This window comes from Solanum tuberosum, unplaced genomic scaffold (assembly GCF_000226075.1).
Source record: "Solanum tuberosum cultivar DM 1-3 516 R44 unplaced genomic scaffold, SolTub_3.0 scf00014, whole genome shotgun sequence".
Lineage (NCBI taxonomy): Eukaryota > Viridiplantae > Streptophyta > Magnoliopsida > Solanales > Solanaceae > Solanum > Solanum tuberosum.
In genome coordinates this window covers 2,948,736-2,968,022 of record NW_006238939.1, presented here as the reverse complement: position 1 = coordinate 2,968,022, position 19,287 = coordinate 2,948,736, and the positions used below count along the sequence as shown (strand labels likewise).

The 19,287-nt window shown below is 33.3% G+C and overlaps 2 protein-coding genes and 1 long non-coding RNA gene across 8 annotated transcripts; 1 reads left to right on the top strand and 2 right to left on the bottom strand.

The window, feature by feature from the left end:
• Nucleotides 1-870: 870 nt before the first annotated feature.
• On the bottom strand, nt 871-5,155 carry LOC102583133 (uncharacterized). 6 transcript variants are annotated; one of them, XR_001474851.1, is made up of 8 exons: nt 5,003-5,155; nt 4,713-4,876; nt 4,251-4,401; nt 3,519-3,632; nt 3,287-3,437; nt 2,036-2,308; nt 1,639-1,927; nt 871-1,045 (listed from the first exon to the last, which is right to left on the bottom strand). It is a non-coding gene; the product is annotated as an uncharacterized lncRNA (long non-coding RNA). The 6 variants fall into 6 exon arrangements; XR_001474847.1 differs by having other exon boundaries at nt 1,639-2,074; nt 2,197-2,308; XR_001474844.1 differs by having other exon boundaries at nt 1,639-2,308.
• A 10,332-nt stretch (nt 5,156-15,487) lies between these two features.
• Nucleotides 15,488-16,018, bottom strand: LOC107062851 (probable protein phosphatase 2C 80). Its single transcript, XM_015313996.1, has one exon. It carries the CDS (start codon nt 16,016-16,018, stop codon nt 15,488-15,490), a length of 531 nt encoding a protein of 176 aa, XP_015169482.1.
• A 2,324-nt stretch (nt 16,019-18,342) lies between these two features.
• LOC107062850 (probable galacturonosyltransferase-like 10) lies at nt 18,343-18,818 on the top strand. Its single transcript, XM_015313985.1, has 2 exons — nt 18,343-18,470; nt 18,512-18,818. The coding sequence occupies exons 1-2, from the start codon at nt 18,343-18,345 to the stop codon at nt 18,816-18,818; spliced, it is 435 nt and encodes a 144-aa protein (XP_015169471.1).
• The last annotated feature ends 469 nt before the right edge of the window (nt 18,819-19,287 follow it).

Genomic DNA, 19,287 nt, shown 5'->3' with positions numbered 1-19,287 from the left:
CTAATGTCGTGTTTCATGAAAGAACAAAGCACATTGAAATAGATTATTTCTTCATTCGAGAGAAGATTGAGTCAGGATACATCGCCACGAGTTTTGTCAACTCAAAAGATCAACTGACAAATATTTTCAAAAACTCATTCTGATGATCCATAATTGTCTATATTCATGGAAAACTAGGAGCATATGACTTATACGCTCCAGCTTAAGGGGGAGTGTTAATTATGGTATAATTAGATAGTGTAGATATGAAAATCACTACACCATTTTAGGCCTACGGCCACCCCCAGTAAAGTGTTGCCTAAACTAGCAAAAAGTGTGGCCTTTGATAAAGGGCTACACTTTTGGACTTTAAGCAACACTTTTCCAGGGGTGCCCGAAAGTAGCGTTACCTTAGAGTTTAGGCAACACTTTTCAAGTGTTGCCTTATCAGCTACGCTTAAAAGCGTAGCCTAAAAGGCAAAATGGCAACGCTTTTATTTACCTCAAATAGCAACATTTCTATCTCATACAGCTACACTTATAAGCGTGGCCTTAGCTTCCTTATTGCCCACGATTTGTAAGTGTTGCCTTTTCTATCTAATGTATGACAACACTTTGAAGTGTAGTCCTTGCCCCATGTGCATACCACAATTTACAGTCCTATGGCTACACTTTTAAGTGTGGCCATATCATTTTGGCTATAAAATATTTATATGCCACAATTTCTAATTAAAAAACACCAATATTATTTTGCTATAAATAATCTCAAGCATTAAATTGGCTCATAAGTAATTCAAATATATAGATTTGCAATAAACTTCAAAAGATAGTACGTCTTGTGTACTTTACACATACTTATACAACAATATTCTAAATATGTGTACACAATTGTTCAAAAAGTACTCTTACAATAGTTCAATATATTCTAGCAATGAATATATTTCACAAATCAAATATAATGTATTCAAACTTCTACAATAGTTCAAAAACTCTTCATCATCATCCACTTCAACGAGATCAAATTGACTTGTGGCGGACCCCTTCAAATTTGATCACCTCAATTTCCCTACATATTTAAAATGAAATTAAAAATCAAAACAAACCATGTACAACAAATCTGATTGCAGCAGTTATAGAAGAGGCAAGAAATTCCAAATTGCATATTGCAGCAGTTCCAGATTGCAGATTGCAGACTGCAGATTTTTTGAGTTCAGGCAGCACTGTATTATATCAGATTGCAGCAGATATATAACAGGGGCAGCAGGAGAAATATCCAAAGATATTCTAATGCAGACATGTAAATCAGGATAGCAGTCGCACCAAACAAAGCATAGAAAAAGAGGAAAATCAACTCCAACCACACCAAGACACTCTACTGCATACAAGGTAAGTCTCATAACTATGCTCCTAGTCAAGTTGGTAACACTAATTCTGAAAATCATTTACAACCTGTTGTAAATGAGCAAGTCAGTCAAAATGTTATTCCTTTGAGACATGAACATAAACAAGTTGTTGTTAGTGACAACCCTCAAACACAAAATGCTACAGCTAACAAAAATGATCCTAGTAACAAAGAAAAACAGGTTGTTGTTAGTGACAAACCTCAACAACAAAGTGAAAAGTACACACAACTCATAGACTCCAAAGATTAGCCATCACCTGCTTCAGCTAAATGTCTTAGTGTTGTCCTTGTAGGATTGTGTTTGATTGCCAATTTCATGTTGGTATATTGTAGTAGAAGTTGTATTAAATTAGTATGAGGTTGATGAATGAGGCCAGTTATGCTCCATGGAGGTGCAATGCTATTGTTGTACCATTTGGTCACTTGCTCCGAGTCAACCTCAAGGATGATTCTGCTACAGTCGTGCTGGATACACCAAGCCATTCCAGTATTGGCTGCTTCAACTTCTGCTTTATTCTGCACCTGCCTCAGATGTGATTTTGGCAACTGAAAAAAGAAAGAACAAACACTACTGCTCAATTGACAAGGAAGATTATATCAAGCAACTTCATTCCTAAAAAGCATCAATTTTGTGCAACAGAAAACCACTTCAACCTTTCAGTAGTAGTTTTCCACTAAATTCACCACGAGAAACTGCAGCAATTATTAACATCAGTACAATTTATTTGAATTCATAAAGTAAGTTATAGGAGTAAATGACCAAGATTATAATTTAAAATAATAAATTTACATTCCTGGTAGCCACTAAAATGTACCTTGGACGAGAAGATGAAGTATTTACATAAGCTACAACATTGCCGGTTAGAGGAAAAGGAGAACCCACAGAAAGAATTTCCCTTATTCGGTTTTAGGAAATGAAGAGACTGTCTGTCACACAAAAGGGTCAAGTTTGAGAATGCAAGAAAGAGTAGGATGAGATACTTTTTAATCTAATGTGGTTTTTTGTATCATGAATTAAGAGAGTTGTGTCGTAGGATAAGGTTTTTTCTTCCATCAACTGTCAGGGATAAGCCATATCTATCTTAAGCTAAGGTTATATCCTCTTGAAATGTCATACTAAACAATCTTGCACCGATGTGAAGATAGATTGCCCAGTGGTTGTTGCAAGTGAAAAGAACTGAAATTTAAAACACTTTAAAATGCAGATGAAAGTACTAGTGCAGCTACAAATTACTAGTAAATATTCTTACAAATTACTTTGTGGCTCCAAAAATTGAGAATATTTATGGCAACTTAAGAACATACTTGAGGGATTAAGCAAGCAATTCATTCTCAAATCTCTTTTTTTCTTTTACAACCTTAACATTTACCTCTTACGGACTCTAATATTCTAGCATAATGAATTATAACAGAACTCTGCTTTACTCGTCAAAATCTTTAAGACTTGAGAAAACTTACTAAGTTCATTCCTTGCAGATTGTTAAGAACTTCATAAATTCTTCTGAATATCTGCCTTTCTAGTGCATTGTCTAACTTTAGCATAAATGTCAAAATTTCAGGAGCTGTAACTTGTACTTTGCATGACTGAACAGGAATCAATATCCAACAAGATAAGAAGTTTTGTCTCAGAAAAAGTATTGTTTCAATATATGATCTTTTGGCAAACAGCAGTGAATTTGCAATGTTTGGGGTGAATTTGCAGCAGGCCTGAGATTACTCACTTCAAAATAATTGCCAAAAGAAAATGATTCGAAGTCACAGTGATAACAGAAAACAAAAGGCAATTCTTTCAATATAAAAATATGCCAACACAAAATGCATGCCCAATTTGCAGAACCTACTTCAGTACTGAAGGAAAAATGGAACTAAATCAACCTTGTGCTCAAGTATAAGATCTTTCATTACCCGTGAATTCGTATTGCCATCTTTTCGGAAGCACATGTAACAGCTTGATATCGAACAAGGTTCTCCTCAATGCTGCAATTAATGTTTGACTTTGAGAAAGATTCTGAAGATGATGCAAAGACTGCTACTTCTTTCGCCTCGGCTGCAACAACTGTAATATCTCATGGATGTAATATCTAACGTCAAAGTCAGAAAGAATTGGATAAAGCACTTCAAAATCTGTGTTATTCACCTATTCAAATATAAGACTTGGGGTCTTCGACAGCTGATCTCTGACAATATTGAGTAACTTCACAATATTAGGTTCACCACAATGATTCTACAATATCTTAATCTCAAGCTTGATCTGCAGTAAGCGACAATAATGGACAAGTACCCGAGCTAAATGAAGGTGCAAATATATGTTGTAATAAACAAAAGAGCATGATTCAAAGTGCCAACAAAAAGGAAAATGCACATATAACGTGCAGATACATGATAGTCCAAAACTCGTAAGTAATCAAGAGATACTACAGCAAGTTAACAAAATAGTAAAGTTAAGAGATACACATGAAAAACCTCATTTGGCTAAAGAATGAAAGATAAAGAAATTCAAAACAAGGAAATATCTGATTGAGCTTGAAGAATATCAATAATACATTAAGTAGCTCATAAACATAGAACTACGAAATCACAATCCCTTTTAAAAACTTGAACATTCTAAGAAATTGCTTAGGATCATAGACACAATGACTTCCCAATTTTAAGAACATTAACAAGGCTTCTAAACGTTTAACAAGTTTGGCGGGAAAAAAAACAAAAAAATATTTATGCATGTAGTAATTAGAGATTAAGGATACTGCAACATTAGTGCAAAATGTGATAAATTAAGCTCCAGAAGGTGCAAGTAGCAGAAACATGTGACTTAGTGATGATAATACTTCTAGATGTAAGTGGTGGATAAAGATAAAAGAAAGGTTATAACCTGAACAGAGATTCTCTTTTCATTGTAGACGGCTTCACCGGGTACCAATTCTTAGTACAAAGATCATCTTCCTTGCCCTTAGCAATGAACACGCCTCCATGTCTATGAGGCTCCACCAGAACCTTACTACCACCCTTAGCAATGAACATACCTCCATTGGAAAAGAGAACAAGTAAACAAGAGCTAGGCTTCAAGATTAAGACAAATGACAGCCTATTATGTTGTTGTTTCCCCTTCTTTTTACACATATTACATCTGTTGGATAGCTGAATTTTCCTTATCATCATATTATACTGAGTAAGGCATGTCTCATTCAGAACTGTCCAGGCGAATATCAAAACGTATGTGGGTAATACAACTATGAGCTAGACTTCCAAAAATCAACAAAAATTGTATATGCTGACACAAGAATATCAAAATCCTAAAGCTAAAATTTAGACTTTCAAAGATACAATTTCTTACCTGATAAACCCTATTCCAAAAAAATGTGATGAAGCTTTAAGACACCATCTTCTCAAGTGAAGCATTTTAGTGAGGCGTGTTCATTTGTGAGGCGTAACCTTCAGCTCTTCAGCAAGATATCGTGAAATAGTGTTCTTCAGCCTTTCAATGTGAAATAGTGAAACCTGTGAGAATGTTTGACCGAAATCGTGTTCTTCAGAATTAGTTTGGAGAGAAAATCGTGCTCTTCAAATAGACGGAAGGTTTTTCTGATTTGGGGAAAAAGATAGTGTTAATGTTTTATGACTTACCTGACAAACCTTCAGCGATTCAGCGAGAAGTTCTTCAGATATTCAGCGTGTTCTTCCGTGATTCTGCGAGAAAGTTTGACGGAGAGAAAACTTTTCAGCTCGATTTGGGGGACTCACTGTGTTCTTCAGTACTTCAGTTCTGATTTGGGGGGAAAGTATTTTTTAATGTTTTATGATATATTTTTTTCTTAATAAAAATGGGAGAGAGAGTTAAAAATATTGGAGGAAATATAATATTTTAGTGAAAATTTTAAAGCCACACTTATAATGTGTTGTTTTTTCAAATATAAAAATAGGACACTTTAAAAGTGTGTCCATATATGTAAATAGGTGTTGCCAATTATATCATATTGTAACAACACTTATAAAGTGTAGCTTATACCATTAAAGAGTACACTTTTGAAGTGTTGCCAATATTATTGTAACTAAAAGTAAAAAACTTTGGTTTTAAAAGCGTTGCCAAAATTACTTTAGGCAACACTTTACAAACGTAGTCCAGAATTAGTGTGGCTGTAGACCTAAAATGGTGTAGTGAATATTCTCTAATTTCTTTAGTTAAGCATTTAGGAGATTGTGATATTCCCTAATCCCTTTAATTAAGCATTTAGGAGATTGTGCATAGTATATTATTAATTTCTTTCTATATTTACATTATTTATAACCACTATTTAAACTCATCAACTTGAGGGAATAACGAATAATGCTTCTGAGTTTCGGCCACATCCACAATATAGAGTCGGGTCGTGATAATTACAAAGAAAAAAAAGAAAAAAGAAATAAAAGTAAAAAATGTATATAAAAAGTGAATTTCACTTATTTTCAAGTAAGGTCTAATATGATCGCTCCTTGATTGCGGAGAAACATATGAATTGTAACACTCCAAAAATTTCTAAGTTAAGACCCGAACTATTCTTCATTTACATATAAGGTCGTATTGGGTGATTCTTAAATTGCCCATATGTGTAAAGTTAAATTCTTTAGTGTGAGAATGATTTTGGATATCAATTAAGGTTACTAGAATCTCCTAGCACAAAGTTGAGTCGAAAGTTTCCTTACAAATTAAGTTTTGATGAAAGATTCTAATTGGATCAACTTCAAACAACCATATCTCTTAGAATATAACGAGTTATGTGGTCCATAACCAATCAAATTAAAGTTATTTGAACCTTCTTTCCAATGCCACCAATTTTGCAACAATCCGAGGTTTGAGTAAAACGTTATGACCATTTTAATAACCTGATATAGTGCAGTGACGAATTAGCCGACCAAAAAACATTAAAAAAGGTCCTTTTTGTCTTTTTACCTCTATGAAAACCCTAAACGAATTTCTTGACTAATTAAAGACCCAAAATAATCAGATTTTCATCTCTTAATACATCATTCTCTTTTCTCTCAAACACTAAGATGAAACCCTAAGGAAAAATCAAAGTAGAAGACTTCATTCAAGATTCTTTCAATCTTTTTCAAGATTCTTCTTCAATGTAAGTCCTTCTCCAAAAATTTCATTCTTTCTAACTCAAATTACTCCATACAATTATAAATCACTAATGAAAATCATAATTCTTGGCCATAGATATTTCAAGAAAGTAATTCAAGAATCTTAAGAAAGGTTTTCTTGATTGTTTTCCTTCAAGCTAGGGTTTCAAGGCTTCTAACCAAGTTCTTTTTCAAGATTCTTCAAGAAGCTTGTTCTTCCAGGTATGTAAGGCTATCATAGTGTTGGACTAGTTCATCATCACGCCCTACATCTACTTTCAAATCAACAAAAGAGAAATCTAGGATTCTACCCCTAGATTTGATTATTCTTAAGATGAGTTAATTTTGAGTTTTCGAGTTCCTGATTCTTTTTGAAATTCTATTCCTCAATTTTGAATGGTTATATGTTATGCATTAAGATTCTTGAGTTGATTCGATCATGTCTATATTTCAAAATGAATCCTATGAATTGAGTATTTTTTAGATGAGTAGTATAGTTGAGTTCTGAGTACCAAGTTTCCATATTGCTATTAAGACCCCTGGGTTGAGTCGTTCATGTCCATAATTCTGCATGAACCCTATGAATTGAGTTTTAAACTTTGAGAAACTTTCTAAAGCCAACATTTGAGTTTTAAACTGAGTTCTTGAGAAAGTAAAGATGAGTTTTGAGAAAGAATTTCTAAAACATGATTAGTATGACAATCGAGTATGCCATCAATGTTTAAGCAGTATGGTATCTAGTTATGCCATCAATGTTTATGCAGTATGATTTCCCGAGTCATCAATGATCACATCACAATATGATTTTGATATATTTTTAAGAAAGATTTTTCAAAATATGAATTGAGTAAAAGTATAGGGGAACTAAGTATTCCCAAAGGTATCCGTTTTTACATTGATGAAAGAGAAACTTTGATTTCTAAATGAGTTATGAGTTCAAAGATATTTCAAGAGCAGTTACCTCTTTTAAGAGGATAGTTTGAGCAATTATCTCAAACTAGAGGAAAAGCATGTTTTTGGTTAAACATTAAGCATGAGTATATATTATTGGCAGTAGTATTGAGCACACATATGGGATTGAGTTCAGACAACTCATATTCCTCATAAACCATGTATACCAACATGGGTACAGGATAATACTTTTTAGATTAATCCTAAGTGACTTTGGGCAGAGCTTAGTGGATCCACTTAGTTGAGGTGTTCTATACCCCGGCAAGGTATAGGATAGTTCTAGCAACGTAAGCGAGACATTGTATCATCATGTAGCTCATAGTGATGGTTTTCGGTTAGAGAATCTCCAAAATAGAGTTAGAAGTGTATTTTTATTAAATCACTTATTATGTTGAGTTTCATAGGTGAGTAAGTGTTTTTGTAAAGCTTTAAACGATTTCACTCCTTTAATCCATTATATTCAGTTGAGTTTATGTTTTATCTATTGCAGTCCTTTCATTCAGTTATTTGTTATTCAGCTATATTACATACTCGTACATTTAATGTATTGATGTCATTCGACCTACATCTTTTAGTAATGCAGATACAGGTTCTTAGGATCCTCAACAAGAGTCCGTTGAGATCATTTCGTCAGCTTTTGAGTAAGACCTCTTTTTCTTCTGGAGGACTCTAGTTTTTATGAGTTGTTAGTAGTAGTTCCCTTGAGGAGTCATGGGTCTTGTCCCGACACTTATATTTGTATAGTAGAGGCTTCATAGATAAATAGTTTTGGAGAGTCTTTTAGTCTCAGTTATTTTATTTAAAACTTATGTTTAATACTCAGTATATTTAGCAAAGTTTTGAGATTCAAGAAAAAATTTTAAAACGTTTCTTTCAATTTGATGCTTATGTATGCTCAAGTTATTCTTCCACTTGAAGTCAGTCAGGATGAGGGTTCGCTTGAGGGCCAGCAATGGTTCTCGAGTGTCGGCCATGTCTAGGGTGTAGGCTCGGGTCGTGACAAACTTGGTATCAGAGCACAGAGTTCAAGTGTCCTAGGGTGTCTATGAAGTCGTGTCGGTTGGATCTTGTTTATGGTTGTGAGGGCCCGAGTTCTATAAATGAGGGACTACAGACATTTAAGAAAAGTTTCCCTTCTTTCATACTCTAAATCGTGCAGTAGAACTATGTCATAAAAAACTTATTCATACTCGTGTGTTTCTAATATCCATTCGACTACCCCTCATACTCAAGGTAGTTAAAAAGCAAATCCAGTTTCATATCAATGAGTTACTCTCAGCAAGAGTCTTGAGAAAGTCATGACAATACAAAGGGGCTTGAGAGAAGCCTGTGTGTGAGCTTAAGTGTTGAGATTCAAAAGAATGCACTTTTATTCATATGAATCGTGCGTTCGAGCTAAAAGGGAGATGTACTCCTAGACTCTCTTCTTTAAACCTTGTTTCAGTTGAGACCCTTATAAGGAAGTGCGTTTTAGAGTTTAGGTAGTGTTTTCACCTGAAAAGGTAGTATGGGTTATGATGTTATAAATAGTAGTAGTAAAAGTGCTCAGAGTTAGAAGAATGCATGCAGAGGTTCAGTAATTTAAGAAAGGGAGATAATGATGAGGCAAGTTATGTTATTATAGTCATGCACCCAATAAGTTATTAATGAGGAGTTTCCTTTTTGAGTAGACTAAGGAATAATAATCTTGTGTAGAGTTTAGGATATAAAGTAGAGGAATAGTTGTGAGTTAGGATGATGATAACAGCAAGGTTAAAAGAGATCACAAATAGAGAATTGAATATTAGAATGCGGAAGCACAAGAAAAGAAACAACAAAACTAACTAAAGATATGGGAGATTCGAAGGAAAGATCCACGAATTTCCAAGAATTAGATGTTCTAAGGCCTTGAAAAGATCCAAGTAACAACGTATAGATTTATGGTAGAACTCTAACGCCTTTACTTGAGAAAACGAATCAAAACGATAGATTCGGATCTTGACCGCTTTATGAGTAACTAAAGACAATAATTAGTATGTAGAAACTAATTACCTTCTAAAGAATACCAAAAAGAAACCAAAGATATCACAAGAAGAAGTTACTTTATACCTTAAACTATGAACTAGTAAAGGTTTAAAGATAAATTCTCAAAGAACAAGTCACAAAGGTTCAAAGAACTCTCTCAAATATTATTAATATCAATCTAAAACTCTTCTTTAATGAATGAAAAAGACTCCTATATATAGGAGAAGGGAAAAACGTCCAAGAAGCCAAACCCTAAAAAAAACAATTACAAGGAATCCTACTCTAGAAAGGAAATAAAGTAACCTAACTAGGAACAAATTTAGTACTTCTAGGAAAGCATTAAATGGTACTTAGGAGACCATAAATAGACTAAGGAAAATATTAATAACCTATATATAAATAAATAAATAAGGTAAATCCCAACTAGGAAAAGAATCTTGACAATCTTGGAAAGTTTGACTAGTCTTCTCTCAAAACTTGGGCAGAAAGCAACTCTTGTTGTGGCTGATTCTTGGACTCTTCTTGACCTTATTTGCACGAAATTGGACCTTAAAATTCCTCATCTTGGGCTTGAATTTGGGCCACCAAATAATTGTAGCATTTGGACAATTCCTCTCCCTTGGGCTTGAGCTCTTCTTCCCCAATAAGAAACCTTTGGATCAGCGATTGAAGCCCATTGAGCTTATCATTGAACTCCTTGGTTTGAGATCTTGTTATGGGCCTCCTTGGGGTTTCTAAAGCTTCATCCTTATAGTTCAATGGAGTAGAGCTTCCTTGGATGCTATCAGATGAGGTAGAGTATACTTTAACTAGAAATGAGTTTATGATTATGTGTCATTGTGTTAGTAACGACCAAGTGTAGGTGTTGAATAGAAGAGCAGGAGTATTCTTGAGGTGATAGCTCTAAGCTAGGCTTATGATCTTTAAGGGAGAGCTCATAATATTCAAAGGGTTATAGAAATAATTAGGCAATGACGTATAATGAATGAGTAAATAGTACTTAAGTCGTTAAATTGAATGTGACGAAAATTCATAAGTATGTAGACATAGAATAAAGATTCACCACTTGTCATAAGGTTTTAGTGGGCGAGTGTTTCTTAATTTGTATCTCGTAGTTGTAAGTTAGTATAGTAAGCGAGCAATCATATTAATATTTGGGTTTAGTAATAAACATTAAGCTTGAATTTGAGATGAGTGTCATGACCAAAAGGGAGGAAATATGAGAGTGATGATATTAGGTAGTTTTGATATAGAGTAGGTGGGGAGTTAAGAGGTTAGTTACAATGAAGGTGAGTGGTACAAGTATGGGATTCTAACTTTGAGGTAAGAGTAGTGAAGTGTGGCTAAGTCATTAGAGTAGTAACAAGAGCATTAAGAGGTGTACCTGAGGTTATATGTAACCAGATGAGGTTCTAATTAAGTTTATTGTTTTCCATGTATTGCCTAGATAACATAATAGAGTTGTCAATGTGGAGTAGGTTGATGTAAGCATTAATTATCACCCTTAAGAGTTTGGTAGAAAGGATTTTATATAGTCAGTGAAGAGCCTATTAAATATTGTGGCCTTATAAGCTAATGAGAAGAGATTAAGAGAAACATCTTAGAAAGAGGTCTTATATGGAGTCTTATTACCTGCATATGGAGAGTTCAGTATCCATGAGATAAGCCTTTTCCGAGTATTTGAGTAAAGGGAATGTAGATCAGTTTAGAGATAATGGAATTGATCTATAGCCTTCAAGTGTCGGCTTTAGACCTAATGGGGAGATGATGAGATGAAAAACCAAGTCAAGTGGGGAGAATCATATAGTGATGTCTTCAGAAAGAGTTTAAGTGATGTATCAATCCATTCCTAATCTTGCGTATTCCTCAAGTCCAGTTATTACAAACATCAAGTTGATATTCCTAATATTAGAATTGTGTCTATGACCTATGCTCATACATTTCAGAGAAATTCACATCGATGCTCAGTTCACATAATGAGGGGCAGAAACTTTAGCCCATTGATCTCAATCTTACTCCATAAAGCTATGAATATCAGCTTCATGATATGAACCTACTCATATAAGCACTCGTATCCCATAGTATTCTCAGTTTTGTGAATCCGTGATTTACTCTCAATGGCTAGCAACATAATGTTATGTCATGCATATTCTTATAACAGATTTCTTGAATGAATCATGCTTATGATATTTTTCCCTAAAGCTCATTTAGTGATCCTTTTTAGCTTTGAGAGTGTTGTTGATGATTGTAGTTGTGTGATGATAGAGAATAGGACTGCGATTTCTTATTGTGATAGTAATGGTGTGTTTATTCCACCTAAGGTTATAAATGTGGAGGAAGAAGGAGATAAAGTTTTACGATGAGTAATAAGTCATTTCCTGGAGTGATGCATGAAAGTTGAGTTTGGCAGAAGTGACGTGAGAATGAGGAATTCTCATAAGGAGTGGTTAGTAGGAGTCATGGAGTTGTTATAGTATTAGTCTTGAATGTGGTGTTGGTATCGTGTGGATGAAGGCATGATGCATTAGGTGGTTCTTAATTAAGACTCGAGATTGGTTGGATGTAGTGGTAAGGAGTAGTGTTCTTGAGATGAGATTTCCTAAAGAGGTATAGAACCTGAATCTTGTGATTTAGATCAGAATAATCATCTTGTGTTAAGTACTTTGTGATTTTGAGTTAGGCTTGAATATAGTAAGAGTACACTCTTTCCATTCTCAATCCAGCCGTCATTCGAGGACGAATGATTCCAAGGGGGAGATATTGCAACACCCCAAAAATTTCTAAGTTAAGACCCAAACTATTTTTCATATACATATAAGGTCATATCGGGTGATTCTTAAATTGCCCATATGTTTAAAGTTAAATTATTTTTGTGAGAATGATTTTGGATATCAATTAAGGTCACTAGAATCTCCCAGAACAAAGTTGAGTTGAAAGTTTCCTTACCGATTAAGTTTTGATGTAAGATTCTACATGGGTCAACTTCAAATGACCATATCTCTTAGAATATAACGAGTTACGTCGCCCATAACATATCAAATTAAAGGTATTTGAATCTTCTTTCCAACGCCACAAATTTCGCAATAATCTGAGGTTTGAGTAAAAAGTTATGACCATTTTAGTAACTTGATACAGTGCAGTGATGAATTAGCCGACGGGAAAACATTAAAAAGGGTCCTTTTTGTTTTTTTACCTCTAAGAAAACCCTAAACGAATTTTTCGACTAATTACAGACCCAAACAATCAGATTTTCATCTCTCAATACATCATTCTCTTCTCTCTCAAACCTTAAGACAAAACCCTAAGGAAAAATCAAAGTAGAAGACTCCATTCAAGATTCTTTCAATCTTTTTCAAGATTCTTCTTCAATGTAAGTCCTTCTCTAAGAATTTCATTCGTTCCAACTCAAATTCCTCCATACAATTATGAATCACTAATGAAAATCATAATTCTTGGCCATAGAGATTTCAAGAAAGTATCATCCATTTGATTGTATTTGCTTTGTCTGTACGGAGTTGTTGTTGGCTATTGTTTGGTCCAACAATGTATTTGTACGGAGAGCATTTCCTTATAACACTTGGGATCCTTTAATTTGTTTGCTCAAAGTAATGGTAGTTTTCATCATGTTGGCATGTATATGCTTGGTGGACTATCAGTGAGATGCAATCCTAAGTGTATCCGAAACTATATATTATATTGTTATTTCACAATTGTAAAGCATAAATTTATTTCAACATGGTCACGAAAAATATGATTGCTGAATCTGTAAAAAAAAATTATGAAGTAAGTGAGATTTCATTAAGGCATCCAGTAGATGCAAAGGTACAAAAGGGAGATTTGAATCTGGGATTTTAGTTTCAAATTTATATGTTAAGAAGTAATTGCATTTAAAAAAAAAAAAAAATCAAAGTTGACTTTAAATTTTTTGCTCAAAGTAATGGTAGTTTTCATCATGATGACATGAATATGCTTGGTGGACTATCAGTGAGATGCACTCCTAAGTGTATCCGAAACTATATATTATATTGGATTGAGTATGTTGTCTCAACAAGTTAACCTATGGAAACTTCTTATTTCTTGCAAAGTCGTTTTTTGCTTAATCTGATCTATCAAGTATCAACACTTCTATATAAATTGACGATACTAACTACATCACTGAATCTTAATGTATATTAAGTTCATTGACGTTTTTTTTCAATGAAGATGGACTACTACTTACAACTTGTGGAATACCAAATTATGTGAGTTGTTCCTAATTTTCAAAAAGACACCTGAAGTTTGCGAGTTTCCTATTACCCCACGAAACTATCTAAATCCACAATAAATATACCTTTTTGACTAATTTTAACACCACTCGTGTTGTCACGAAATATGGGAGCGTGAAGGACTCTTGATACAGCTTTAGACCAACGTAAAATTGTCATGTGGCACTCCCAATTTGACTTATTTTGGAAAAAATATAAAAACCCATGTATTATTTTTTTTAACTTTATTAGGAATAGTTTTTAATTTTTCAAATGTTTTTTCTCATCTTCCCTACCATCATTAGCTTACCCATATTTCTTGAGCATCCATGGCTTCCTTCTATTTTTTTTCTTTTTCTCTTTTTCCTTTTTGGTCTTTGTTTTTTTAAAACTAATGTTATTGTGTTCATTCTTATTACATTTTAAAAAAAAAAACAAATTAGTTTAGTGATTTTTTTCCTCCTACAAATCAAGATTGAGATTTGGGAGTAGTTAAACTATGGGAAACTCGATTTAGGAGTAAGAAGTTGGAGAAGGTGGTGATTTAAATGTCAGATTTTGACTTGGTGATATTTTGAGTATTTAGATTTTGATTATTTGACGGTGTTTATTTTCATAAATAAATTAATTGGTGGTAGTTTGACAAATAATTGGTAGGGTTGCCGCAAAATTCGCCCCGCCACAGCGGATTTGGCGATTGTTGCAGCAGGAAGGGAATGGCAAAAGAACAGAGTTGAGGCGAAGAAGAAATTAAGAGAAATAGAAGAAAAAAAAAACAAAGAAATCAGATAAAAATATTTTAAAATTATTTTTAACACGTGGCAAGTGACTATTAGTGCGTAACATACAAATATTTTTGTCTAAGTGGTATTGGATGAAAAATGGGGTATACATACTATTTTGAAGTTGTTCAATGGGGTAATAGGACACCCGCAAAGTTAAGGTGTCTTTTTGAAAATTTGGGACAACTTCAATGGTGACTTTATGTCTTTTCTCTTAGTTTGTCCTATAAGTTATTTTATTTCATATCCTCACATCAATAACATTCATTTTTGTAATGGAATCATATTTCACTAAATGCAATAGAATTACATTTCACTAAATTGTCTTAGATATATTTGTACTTTTAAATAATTATTAATTTATAATACTAATGGGACTATATATTTGTACATGGAATTTTCCAATCACTTTGAAGATGATGAAAAAAATAAGATCTTCTATGATGAGCTTGAACTTAAGCAAGGGGAGATGGAAGTGGTTGTGCAAGGTCTGTTTGGAGAGTTCTACTACTACAAAAGTTAAGCTCACACATCTTGTGGAGTACAACTACATACTCTTTTATTATTTGCTCCAATATTTCTTGAATTTTGATTGAGATTGTAACAAAATTTGCTTTTGTAGTAATGTTAGTTACTTGATAATGTATTAATTTTGGACTATGTAGCATAGAATAAATGATCAGTACTTAAAGAATATTGACGAGTGTGCTTTACAAGTAGATTTTTTAGTGCACTTTCAATATCTATGCAACAAAATATTTGATTGGAGTAACATGTAAGTGGTGGATACACAAGTTCACTTATAGTGTAATTATTTTATCGAAAGGATTTGGGTGAATATTCTTCTGCCTCAATGTACATACTTAGTTGAATTGAGATGTGCATAAATTGATTCGAACACCAAGATAATTTTTCTTTAATATAACATTTGCATTATATAATAAAGTTTGCATATTACATTTTGTGCTTCATATCCAACGTAACAAAAACATTCTATTTTTTTATCACTACATCTAAATTTAATTATTTTATTGTATATAAGCAACAACAACAGTAATATCATCAATTTTTCCTCCTTTATGTCGTCCCTCAGATGCTCTAGCATATGGTGTATCTGCAAATCTATCAAATGAATTATACAAATCAATGTTCCCAATTTGACTAGCCAACTCCTCTGCCTTCAACTTCTGGTCTATTGCTCTTTCAACCAGTTCCTCTATCTCACTTTCAAATATATTATCAAGCATCTCATCCGTCCCAACCATTAAAATATCATCTTTCTCAATGTTTAATTCCATCTCCTGAGCAACACTAGGATTATCTGAATTGCAGTTTCCCAATTGATACGGACATCCAAATCCTCGTTGTTGTATTGGCGACTTGTATGTAATTTTTCCTTTTCTGATTAGTAAAAATCCACTATCACCAACATTAGCAGCAACTATAGTATTTTTCACCGAGTTAAGAGTTATAATACAAGTTGTGGACGATCCTTTTGAATTTGTGTTTTTGTATGCTTCTTCAAGAACCCTTTTAGGGTTCACATGATCACCTTTCATTGCTTCACCTCTCTCGCGTATATTCCAGCGTCAATCCCTTGTAGTGCCCAGCCACCAACACCATCAGCAACACCAATAGTTTGGTATAGTTCATGCATGGAGTGTGCATCTTCACCTAAAGGCTTGTTTGGATTGTCTTTAGGTAAGTATAAAGATCCAACCACCATTTTTAGGCATGGTAACTTGTTACTACTAAATTCATCATCATGACTAAATTTGAGTTTCTTGTTACTATGATTTTCCGGATTATCATAATTAATTTCATGAGAAGAGAAGTCGAAATATCTCTTATAGTGTGACAAGCTGAAAAGTTTATCGAATTTTATTTTGGAAGAATATTGATCATGACCTAATGATGAAATACATGCAGCCATTGTTGTGTTGATTGAAAAACTTTGGGAAGTAAAAATTATGTAATGGAAGTAGGGTTATAACTAATATATATACATATACATACATTACGTTGCAATTCTATGTAGAATAGGTTATGGAAAAACAAATTTTGGTAACTTTTTAATATGGAAAATTTAGAAAATAACCTGTAGTAATTAATTTAATCCTACTTAGAAGTTAGAACAGGTTTGGGAAACAAAGTTATATTTTTGGAAATTATCTAAGTGAGATGTTATGGAAAAACAACTTTTGGTAACTTTTTAATATGGAATATTTAGAAAATAGCATATAGTAATTAAATCATACTTAGAATAGGTTTGGGGAACAACGTTTTTGGAAATTGTCTAAACAACTAGAAGAAGGTAATCCTCCTGCGTAAGGGAGTGAAAAGAAAGTGAGATTTAATCTCAACATAAATTTGCAAATAAGAACATTGTTGTGCTCTCTAATTATCATTCCGTTTGTTATATTGCCATGAAAACTCTTATTATCATATATAAATGGGAAAAAGGTCAAAAATGTTGCTCAACTACGCGAAATAGATCATTTATACCTTTTGTTACATTTTGGCATAAAAAATGCTTCCGCCGTTATCCTAAGAGACTACAAATATCCTCAAGAGTTCACAACCCAATTTTTAGTAATGTGGAATGCCACATAGGAATAATCACTCCACCTAAGCTGGAATAACTAGGATTTTAGCGGCAGCAAAAGTCACCACAAAAGCCCAAAATATTGTCACTAAAGATTTTCACTTATTTTTAACGTTAAATTATGATTTTGTGTTTTTTCTTCATTGTTTTTAAAAAATCACAAATGATATCGATCAAGGTGAAGTTTGAAGACACTATATATTTTATTTTTATGACATATGTAAAAGCATAAAATTTACAATAATGCATAATGTAGTGGGAGATTTGAGTCGAAAAGTAATTTTGATGATTTTCGTAATAATATTGGATGTTTTTAATATTGATAGTATATGTTATTTATTTTAGAAAATTAGGTTGCAACCTAAAATTAATAATCTTTTTTTTTTTTTTGAAAAAAATAGATTTTACTAGCGAATGATTATTGCAGCCTTAGTCGCCACTAAAAATAGATTTATGGCTGATGTGAGTGTTGTTCTCTCCCAAACATGGTAATCTGAATTCAGTTACTAATGCTTTGAGGGCTCATCTTCTTCACACTGAAATCTAACTCAAAAGCTTGTGTGAGCTTATTCATTTATTCTTGCACACTTTCCTTTACAGTTGCTCAATTGAAGAACACGTTAAACTAGATACATGACCCCGTGCTGGCACGGGCTTACCCAATATATGTAATCTTTTTTATTTTAATTTATGTGATACTCCGTTTGTCTCATATTAATTGATTACTTTTTATTTTGCACGATACGTAAGAAATTATAAATAAGAAAACGGAAAAGGGTCAAAATTGCCCCTGAACTATGAGATATAGACCACTTATACCCTCCGTTACATTTTAGGATCAAAAATGCCCCTGCCGTTATCCTAAGAGACCACAATTACCCTTAAGACTTAACATAAATGGTTTGGCAAGCCACATGGCACTAATTCCGCCACATAGGCTTGCCAACTAGGATACCCACTAAAAATTTTAACCCAATTAATAATTCAACCCTAACTCATTTTTGCTAGATCCAGCCCACTCAAATTAGGAGGGAAACATCATCTTTTTCACCTCAATGTTTTCACTATTCAATTCACCACATAGAGGAGAATTTTTTGAAGAACATCTTTGCATTCAAATAAACAGTAGTACTGCATCTTTGCAGCAAGAAATCGACCCAAATTTGATACATCTTTGCATCTTTGCAGCAAGAATCTCTAGAGTATCGTAATAGTCAAGAATGTCCAATTTTAAATTCGAATTTGTTAACTTGTGACCCAAATTTTATACATGTAGCCATGACTCTTGATGTCAAAGGATCAGTAGAAGCAGTTCACTCTGTTCTCAAGCATTCATCTTGCCCAGAAAATGTTTATTTCCATTTTGTGGCTTCGAAGAATAAGGATTTTCAAGACCTGAGAAGATGGTGAAGTCCATATTTCCATCTCTGAGTTTCAAAGTTTACAGCTTTAATGAATTTCGAGTGAAGAAATTGATATCATCTTCGATTCGTCAAGCCCTTGATAATCCATTGAACTATACTAGGATTTATTTAGCTGAGATCATCCAGCCCTGTGTTGAAAGGGTAATTTATCTTGATTCTGATGTTGTTTTGGTTGGTGACATCCAAAAGTTATGGTCGATTTCTTTAACTGGTTCGAAAATTATTGGAGCTCCAGAGTACTATCAAGCAAATTTCTTTAGAACATACCTAGTTCGAAAACTAGGATGCAAAGATGTTCTTCAAAGAATTCTCCTCTATGTGGTGAATTGAATAGTGAAAACGATTTAGGTGAAAAAGATGATGTTTCCCTCCTAATTTGAGTGGACTGGGTCTAGCAAAAATGGGTTAGGGTTGAATTATTAAGAGCAACTTTCACATATAACAAACAAAAAAATCATATTTGTATGTTATAGCAAAGTTTGCATAATTATGCTCCATAGCAAACATATATATGTATAATTCGCTATACATATACAATTGAAAGTTGTCTATTTCGTTATACATATATACGAAAAGAAGCAATTGTATAATTCGTTGGCTCCTCTTCAGATTTGTATAATTTCGCTGGCAGGCCATTTGTATAAATTGTTGTTAGCCTCTTGTTTGTATAAATCGTTGACAAAAATATTTGTATATCAAAAATCGCTCTCTCTTTCGCTTTATACAAACATAAATTATACATTATACAAACATAAAACTGGGCAGGGGAATATTTTTATTGTATAATTATAAGTGTATA

What these genes read in the sequence shown, in the direction of transcription:
- LOC107062851 (XM_015313996.1), bottom strand. Translation starts at nt 16,018, where the DNA reads ATGAAAGGTGATCATGTGAACCCTAAAAGGGTTCTTGAAGAAGCATAC.
- LOC107062850 (XM_015313985.1), top strand. Translation starts at nt 18,343, where the DNA reads ATGACTCTTGATGTCAAAGGATCAGTAGAAGCAGTTCACTCTGTTCTC. An exon ending in TTTCAAGACCTGAGAAGATG is followed by an intron (nt 18,471 to 18,511) that starts GTGAAGTCCATA and finishes CAAAGTTTACAG; the next exon opens with CTTTAATGAATTTCGAGTGA.